Here is a 9,642-nt window from a genome sequence, read left to right on the forward strand (position 1 = left end):
TCTTTACCAGCTGGAACTCTGGCCTTCGTCGAGGTAAAGCGAATTATGAACAGTTTCAAAAAGCAGAAGCATAAAACACAACTTTCAGGCCTCAGCTCGAAAGCAAAACAAAAATTAAAATGTTGTTATGAACTGCTGACTAGATCAGCTGAACTTTAATTGGCCTTAATCAGCGGCACATAAAAGGGGCCAGGGGGAAACCTGGTGTTCGACCAGGGGTGTGTAAACTTTTAAAATCCACTGTATAATGGCAGAAAGATGTTTTTTTTTTTTTTTTTTTTTTTTTTTACTCAATTGTGTGGGGTCCCACACATTTCCCAAATCAGCGAAGATGTCCAAAACCAGTACGTGTGTACCCGGATTTCCAGGGCCTGACCTCATATTTCACTCGACAGCGGTTGTCAGCTGCCATCCGACAGCACTCGTGGGCCTCGGCGGCGTCGTTCCCCGACAGCAGAATCTCCGACCACGACGACACGTCGCCACGGAGCTTGAAGGCAAGTCGCAAATCAGGTGAAGGCCAGGGGCAGCTCGCTTTTGTTACTCCGGTCACAGGAGTCCCTTGGAAGCGCTTCATTCTGAGCCATGCATCAAAATGATTAATTTCACCCGAACCGGCGCACGTGCGCCAGGGCTAACCTCGGCGGCGAGCGCACGCGGGCTAATATATTCATGAAGTTGGAGAAAGCTTAATGATACAAGGTAAACGGGGGCGCCGAGGCTGACGGCATCAACTCCTTCCTCGACAGTGGCCGCCGCCGGAGCGGCGCAACTGCAAACATCCTCTCGCCTTTTAAAACCCGATTTAAAACCCAACGAGGTTCATAAATCGCCTCGGCTGAGCCGCCTCCAGTCCTGATGCGGGGATGAAGTTTGCAAAGCGGGAAGAGGATGACGGAGAGGAAAGGCGATGAGTTCGATCTGGAGAGGAGCTTAAAGGGGGGCGCGGGACAATGAGAGCGCCCGGGAAATCCAGCGAAATCTCAGATGAATTCCAGGTTTAGGGAAAGTTTAGCATCCTGAAGGTGAGGCGAGGAGGGGAGCGAAAACTTCCGCTGCCGCATCGTCATCGGCATCACTGAGCGAAACAATGGAAAGCCAACAAGCTGCAACATGTGAATAAATCAGTCAGAAGACGACAAGTGATTCTGCGACTCCTTTTTTTTTTTTTGGCCCCAAATCTCATCACAGCAGTGTTGACTTCCAAAACATCATTTGGATCCAAACACAAGCTGATGCACATTTGCGGTGGCTCAATGCTTGCCTCATACAAGTTTTGTAACTCATACGCTGGACTTTTTTTTGCAGAAGCATTTACATATTTTCACTTTGCCTCACTTCCTTTGCATTCTATCTATCTATCTATCTATAGGTCAGCCATTCATAATTAAAAAAATCACGTGAGTACTGTCATTAAAAATGTATTTTGATTACATTATACATAATTACGGCGGATCAGCTGGTAAAGCATTGGCCTCATAGTTCTGAGGACCCTGGTTCGTTCCTTGCCCTGCCTGTGTGGAGATTGTATGTTCTCCCCCGTGCCTGCGTGGGTTTTCCCCGGGCACTCCGGTTTCCTGCCACATCCCAAAAACATGCAACATGAATTGGACACTCTAAATTGCCCCTCGGTGTGATTGTGAGTGCAGCTGCTTGTCTCAATGTGCCCTGCGATTGGCTGGCAACCAGTTCAGGGTGCACCCCACCTCCTGCCAGCTGACATCTGGGATAGGCTCCAGCACTCCCCTTGACCTTAGTGAGGATAAGCGGCAAAAGAAAATGGATGGATGGACGGATACATTACTACATTACAAAAACGAGAAATTATTTTCCCCTTCAAAATAAAAGGATTAGATTTTCCATTTTAGACATTACTGTGGTTCTCCTTTGATGACGTTCCATTTAACCGATAATTAAGAAATTATCACACATATTAAAAAAAAACATGCTATACCTTTGCATGGGGGGGGGCACTAAAACAAAAATGTCAAAGGTTGTTTTCCTATCCCCCATTACCCCCCACCCCCTTTCCCACGATGTGTCCAAACATCTCCAATGAAGTTTGGCACCTCACCTCGCTGCACTGCCCCCCCGCAACTCCTACTTTTTTTTTTTTTTTGTTTCTCACTCTGCACTCCACAAAATATGCAAGCTTTACTTACATTAAAAGGCTACTTCGTCTCCTTCTTTTCGCTGCCCTTAATTCCAAAACCTAAACGTTTTTTTCCTCACGGAGAAGAAATCTTTTGACGGGAAAAAAAAAAAAACCTTGAAGAGGAGCGGGGCATTATTGTTTTAATCCTCTTACCAGCAGTCATTTCAAGACATTTTTTTTTGGGGGGGGAGGGGGGGTCGAGGGGGCTGAGTCTTGTCTACCAAATCCCGAACCCCCAAATAAATCCCTCGGGGGCCCGACCGGGAGAAGCTGGAGGCAGGAGCCCGGCAGCGGATGTCGGCACCGAATAAATCTAAAAAGAAAAGAAAAAAAACTACATTAAAAAAGGACCTAATTAATTAAACCATTTACAAAACGTTTCTCTCTTTGATTACCCATAAAATAACAAGATAGATTTTTTTCATAAACCAAAAAGGCACATTTATTTTCCGAACATAAAATGTATGTCTACACATTTATATTCAAATGCAAAAAAAATAAATCTATTAATTTACAATGTTGAGCGAAATAAATAGTAATTAGAATCAGAAATTAATGATCGTTTATTGTGATGTTTATGTGAAATATGTATAATCAACTCATTTGCATCCAAATTTAAAAAATCACAATAAGGTAATATTAATAAGTAAGATTGATCAAATTTGTCATGGATTTAACTAATAAATAAGATACGTACGCTAAACTTCAGTGGCGGAAAAGAGGCGGGGCTGCGAGCTGGAGGAGAGAGACGTGATTGGCCGACACGCTGTCGACGTCGCAAGGCCCAGCGCGCTTTTAAAAGGTTCCACAGATGGACGCCGCAAGCATCTTCGCCACTTTTCGGGAACCACACGGGACGTTTGCAGGATGTCGGCACCAACTCAAAAGGGAAACATTTAAATTACATATTGTTAAAAAAAAAAAAAACAATCATGACAAATACGAGGATTTTTGACGAGACCATTTAGGAGGACAATAACCAACAGTGGGTGGAGATTATTTCATTTTAGAAGAGTACGAAGAGAAAGGACACAGGTAAGTTGCAATAACACTTCAAAGAATGTGTTTTGGTCACAAAAATGACATATCCAAATTTGGTTATTCTTTTTGTTCATGTAAAAAAAAAACGTATTTTTTTTAAAGTTCACTTATATGGACACCGTGCAAAACTCTCAGGCCTCATTTTTTTAATGGTCCCAATGCCATAATGCTCATATTGTATATAACTACAAATCCCATTAAGAAGAGAGCAGCATAATACAACACGACTGAACTGTTAAGCAAAACAAAAAAAATCTATTTTACATTATTTGTTCGTCTATTTAGTGACTCAAATGACGAAAAAAAAAGAAAGCAGCAGTGGTGTTATGCATATCAAAAATGAATGTTGACAATAATGTTCTTTCCAGAATTGACAAAGTAATATTTTGTACGCAGTACTTTTAATTTGACTTTCCCTTTCACAAATCTTTTTTTTTTTTTAATTATAGGCTCGCACGTCACCTCACACGGGTTAATTGTCAATTAAAATGTTTTTGTCCCCGCCAGCCCCCACCATGATGTTTTCAATGCAAAGCTGACGCCTGGAGCCAAAAGCTATGAAAGTCATAAATCCGCGACAATTAGCATAATGAGGGTTAAATCACAGCCCGGAGCCAAATTGTCCTGAACAGAAGACCCAAGGGGGGGGGGGGGGGGGTGGAGATAAACATTATGTTTGAATTTTTTTTTTTCCTATTCTCTTCTTCAATGCATCTTCACACAGTGCTGATTACAAGAAAACTGCCTCGGGATGCTGTAGTTAAAATAAATAAATAAATATTTTAGGAGCGGATTCAAACACACGCGCGTGCCTGCGCGTGCACGCTGACGCTCGACCTTTCACGTGTCAGCCACGTGATAAATTCATCTGCCGATACAGTTCAAATCTTTTGCGGTCGCATTGGTGATCCCACGCAAACGTGACAGTCACGCCTGCGGACGTCGGAGAAAACAGAAAGAAAAGAGGAAAAAACGCGTTAAACGGTCACACAGAAAAGAAAAACAAAGTTATTATTTGGAGCCTTCAGTAACAATTCGTAACAATCAGCGTCATCGTGCTAACAAAAAAAAAGACAAAGCAAATGTTAGGAAGAGTGTTTGACCATTTACAAAATATCTCATTAAAAAATAAAAAGTCGTCGGAATGACAACAAAAATGACAAACATTCATTTTTTTTATCAATCTCTATCGTTCAGAAATGTCCATAATTGTCCATTATCCATTGTCCGAAATGTCCAATCCATAATAAATTGCAAACGTGAAAGAAGTCAAGAACAAGCACAAAGCAAGACATTTGGAAAAGAAACAAATCATTCTGATTCAACCACAGAAAAACATTTAATTATGTGTACTGCATTACAGTGGAAATTATATTTCAATCTTCATCGAAAAGTCCAAAATGATGAATGTACAAATGTTTTCTGTCCTCTCCATCCTAATTAATAAGACATTGCAACATATTGTGTACCCTTAAGGTGACATTTAGTTATATTGCGCCTTAATTTTATATTGCTGAACTTTAACGTTGTATCACTTGTGAATTAAGAGTTTGAAATATAGAATTTAATATCCTTGTTCATACTGTAAAGTTTGTTTTTCAGTCAGTATGTACACAGTACACATATCAGTAGTGCAATGCATTACATTCCATATATTGTCATCATTTGGATTATCATAATTTATTCACAGGATCGCGAGGATTTTATTTTATTCATTTATTTATTTTTTGGGGAAGCTTTTTGAAATTCGTGGCAGCAGTTTTGCCTTCCCGCTGTAAAAGCAACCAAACTGCTTTAAAAAAATGACATCGAGGCCAATTACAACATTTTTGTGTGTTTAAGTGTAAATGATCCACTTCCAACCACAAACTAAATCCATCCATCCATTTTCCAAGCCGCTTACCCTCACAAGGGTTGTGGGCACAAACAAAATTATAAATAATAAGCATGGTTCCTCACAATGTAGCAATTATAACCCATCCAGGAGAAATTATTAAATTAATTATTTTTTAAAAAAAAGTCCAGCCTTGGTTTAATGGAACACATTTAGTAGTTATTGATTTTTTTAAAAAATAAAATCGAATGAACAAGTTACTCTTGTACTTTTTTTTCTGTTCATCTGAAGTAATATTTTGACTTTGCCATTCATGGACTTAATACAAATGTGATTTGCGGTTAGTGCATCTGCCTAAGCGTTCCGAGGTTTGGGTTTGAATCCGGGCTCCGGCCTTCCTGTGTGGACTTTGCACATTCTCTTTATGTCAGCCCCCCAAAAAACATACCAGCCAAGTTCATTTAAGACTTGAAATTGTTCATTTATTAATCTTGGCTGTGTTTGATAAAGATGAATTGAAACAGCTAAATGATATCATATGACACACACATCATAAGTTTCAGTTGCAGCTGAATAAATAAAATGAATGGAAAACCTGAGCAAAAATAAGATCTTTTTTATGCCGTAAAGTATTCAATTTCAGCGAATAGTTCTGAAAATGACTATTTATTAATAATATATCTTTAATCATCATATCGTATCGACTGTACGCAGTCAAAAGTTCAACTATGAAATGTTCTTCCACTAGATGGCAGAAGGCAAAATTCACCTGTTGCGTCTCCATATTTTAATCTGCTGGTGTGCCACGAGGTGTTTCTAACATAAATAATTTGTGGTTTTGGCTGAACAAAAGTCTGCAAGCCGAGAGAGGCCTGACCGGGCCCGATCTGACCCCCGAGGCCATGCAGCACTACGGGGTCAACGGCTACTCCCTGCACGCCATGAACTCGCTTAGCGCCATGTACAACCTCCACCAACAGGCGGCACAGCAAGCGCAGCACGCCCCCGACTACCGGCCCTCCGTGCACGCCCTCACGCTGGCCGAAAGACTGGCTGGTAAGTGTCGAGGTGGGGGTCACCGTCGCGCCCCCCCCCCCTTCCTCCCTGGGCGGCCTCAGTTAAACGTGCCGTGTGGCTTGTTTTTCCTTTCAACGGCTGCACATTTCAAGACATCATCCTGGAGGCCCGCTACGGCTCCCAGCACCGAAAGCAGCGGCGCAGCAGGACGGCCTTCACCGCCCAGCAGCTGGAGGCGCTGGAGAAGACCTTCCAGAAGACGCACTACCCGGACGTGGTCATGCGTGAGCGTCTGGCCATGTGCACCAACCTGCCCGAAGCGCGAGTGCAGGTAAAAACGCTGACTGTGTCTTTAACCCTACTTTTGACCCCCACGTTCACTTTAAGCATCGGATAGTTGATCAGATAATATAATACTCACAAGCATATATTCTTTATCCCCTGCGAAGAATGACTAATAATGCTGTGTCATCTCCTTAATGTACAATACATACATGTCTGTATTATACTTCCCCCAAGATCAGTACAATGTCCATTCAATTGAAGCAAAAATTGTGGCAATTCAAGTGTCATTACTGTATTTTTTTTATATAATGTACTGCATCATAGAGTGATTTTTTTTTTTGAATGATTGCAAATATTTGCTTCTTTGAGAGGCTGTAATGGATTAAGGACTTTTTCTTTCATTTCATTGGTGAAAGTGGACCATTTTGCACTTCCGGCCAATAACTATTATATCACACTGGGAACAATCAGCATAACCACCGACAATCTCTTCTGCGATATGATCAGTTGAGGCAAAAGATCTAGAGGAGGAAAAAACAAATACAATTATTGACATGATTGACTGAATCACGTCAAAGCCAAAGAGTAAGCAGAGCTGCAGACTTTGCACTGAGTAGCATGAGCTAACAGTTCTACCAGCCTTTGCTTCTGACAATATTCTGATATATTTTCTGTGGAACTTAGCTCACCTGTTCGCTGAATAGAACCCCGTAAGATGCCCCAAGATGAAGTCAAAAGCCGAGTATAAACGGAAAAGTGCAATTAGCGTCAAGTATGGGCTTTGAGAGACTAAGATCAGGATGGAGCTAAGTTTAGCCTGGGTTGTTAACGGAAGTTAGACAGTCTTTGCAACATCGGCAGGTACTCATGATTTTTGTCATTATTCATAGCAGGGTTCGGTCCACAATCCTCCACGAATAGATTTACTGCAGTGTCATAATAACGTTCTCCAACAACAAAATGGAGAGGGCATGCAAACTCCACTAGTAAGGCCGGAGCTCAGAATCAAACCTGCAACCTCAGAACTCTATGTCGGCGTTTGAAATTGTGAAGAACAAGGCGTGACGCGTCTCCTCCAACGCGTGTGCTCAGGTGTGGTTCAAGAACCGACGGGCCAAGTTTCGCAAGAAGCAGCGCAGCCTGCAGAAGGAGCAGCTCCAGAAGCAGAAGGAGGCGTCAGGAGCCGGCCAAGCGTCTCCCGATGACGCCAAGGTCGAGCTCACGCCCGCCGCCGACACCCGCGCGACCCCGCCGCCTCCGTCCTCCGCCTCGTCCTGCCACTCAGAGTCGGACAGGCTGGCGGCGGTCAGGTCCCACGAGCCCGGCGAGACGAACGTGGAGGTCAACGTCACTTCCCCCGAGCCGTCGGACGGAGAGTCAGCGGCGGAGGACAACGCGGACGCGGAGGAGGACACGGGGAGGGGGGACGCGAGGGGGAGGTCCAGGGACGAGGCGCAGGGGCACTTGGGGATGCAGCCCGCCGGAAGCTCGCCGTCCTACAAACAACTCAGCCCCACATCAGGTAAGAACGTTGTCTTCGTGTCGTCCTCTCACACAGTTTTTCTTAATTCTAAAATCCCGGTCCTGTCTCTCAGACTCCCCCCTGAGCTCGCCCGCCCTGCCGTCCTCCGGCAGCGTAACGAGCGGCCCGGCCCAGAGCAACTCGTACGCGTCGTCGCCTCTCAGCCTCTTCCGGCTCCAGGAGCAGTTCCGGCAGCACATGGCGGCCACCAACAACCTGGTGCACTACCCGTCCTTCGACATGAGCGCGCCGTCCTCGCTGCCCTACTTGGGCATGAACGTCAACATGCCGTCCCCGCTGGGCTCGCTGCCGTGCCAGTCTTACTACCAGACGCTATCGCAGGCCCAGCAGGTGTGGAACGGCCCGCTGCTGCCGGGGGCGTCGGGCGGCCTTCCGGGCAGCCTCAATAGCAAGACCACCAGCATCGAGAACCTGCGGCTGCGAGCCAAGCAGCACGCGGCCTCGCTGGGATTGGACACGCTCCCCAACTGAAGCCGTTCCCATGCCAGGCGCGTTCGCCCTCCGTGTTCGCCCTTCGATCTGGGCCCGGGGACTTTGGATTGGCCCCCGTTTTCCCTCACTCAACCTCTCGCCTGTGCACAAAAACTTCACACGGCCTTCAGAGGCCACCTCGAGTTGAACTTTCCAACTGGCTTTGTTCTGTTTAAAGGCGTCCATAGTGAGCATGTGTCTGCCGGGTCTTCAAAGAATCCACTGAAGTGCAGTACAGTGAACCTTCGCTATTCTTGGGGGATACGGACCGAGAGGCCTGTCGAGATTAGCAAAAATCTGCAAGTGACGCCCCCACTGAAGAGGTTTGTAATTACTTATAAATGCCACATAAAGACGGCAAAGCACTAATGTCAAAATGAAACTCAAGTCAGATCAATATACAGAGGAACCTTGTTTATTCTTCCAGATTAATTGATTGCAAAACGTCTAACTATAACCTCATTTAATCAAATCCTAATCAATATTTCTCATAGGAAATAATGTAAATCGAATTAATCCGTCACAGAAAACCAAAAATATGACAAGATGCTACAACAAAAAAGGTTATACTGCAGGAAAAGCTTCGCTCAAAGACGCGGAAAGAAAAGTTTAAAAAAGGAATCTGATGAAAACTGGGGCATTCAAACACCAAGGTTCTGAGGTACTTCCTTGGCGCTAAAATGCCACCATGTAGCACCAAAGCAATACTTTTGTTGCAAGAGTCTGAATTTAAAAAGAGTGAATAGGTGAGTATTCCAGCAGATAGGTCCCGCCCTCCACCACCACCCAAAAAAAAAAAAAAAATCCAAGAATAGGCAAATTTGCGAGGGGAGGGGGGTGGGTACTGTGTTCTATACTTGGGCATATTGTTGTGTTCCCTACTCCACTTACAGAATATGAAATATTCTCTTCTCAGCGAGGACTACTGTATGCATGCAAACATGGCACTGAATGACGCAAGCAAGGTTTACAGGTGGACCCTTGCCACATAGGCTAGTGACGCCAAACACGTTAGAAATAAAAGTTGCCACTGATCACTGAAATCCAAGATGTTACGCTTGTTTATTTCGAATTTAGCTTCGGCTAAAAAAAAAAAAAAATGCTTGCCATCATTGATCATAGCTTTAAGGTAATATACAAAGTAAGGTGTTATTGCTCAATCAAAATTGACTTTAAAAAATAGATTTTTTTTTTTAGTAAATAAAAAAATTGCTTCCTCCTCACTAAAAAAATAAAAACAAAGCAAATTCGTCAATAGTGAACCGCAAAATGTGAGGGATGACTGCATAAAATAGA

General features: G+C 43.9%; 1 protein-coding gene across 1 annotated transcript in view; it reads left to right on the forward strand.

Annotated features, from left to right (window-relative positions):
- The window catches only part of LOC133503454 (diencephalon/mesencephalon homeobox protein 1-B-like), a 48,989-nt gene extending 40,347 nt beyond the window's left edge, over positions 1–8,642 (forward strand). Inside the window, exons 3-6 of the mRNA XM_061825128.1 lie at positions 5,884–6,086; positions 6,200–6,378; positions 7,425–7,854; positions 7,928–8,642. Of these exons, the coding sequence (XP_061681112.1) occupies positions 5,933–6,086; positions 6,200–6,378; positions 7,425–7,854; positions 7,928–8,346 (1,182 nt within the window). The 5' untranslated portion in view covers positions 5,884–5,932 and the 3' untranslated portion in view covers positions 8,347–8,642. The remainder of the gene's footprint in view (positions 1–5,883; positions 6,087–6,199; positions 6,379–7,424; positions 7,855–7,927) is intronic.
- Positions 8,643–9,642: the final 1,000 nt, after the last annotated feature.

This window comes from Syngnathoides biaculeatus, chromosome 7 (assembly GCF_019802595.1).
Source record: "Syngnathoides biaculeatus isolate LvHL_M chromosome 7, ASM1980259v1, whole genome shotgun sequence".
Lineage (NCBI taxonomy): Eukaryota > Metazoa > Chordata > Actinopteri > Syngnathiformes > Syngnathidae > Syngnathoides > Syngnathoides biaculeatus.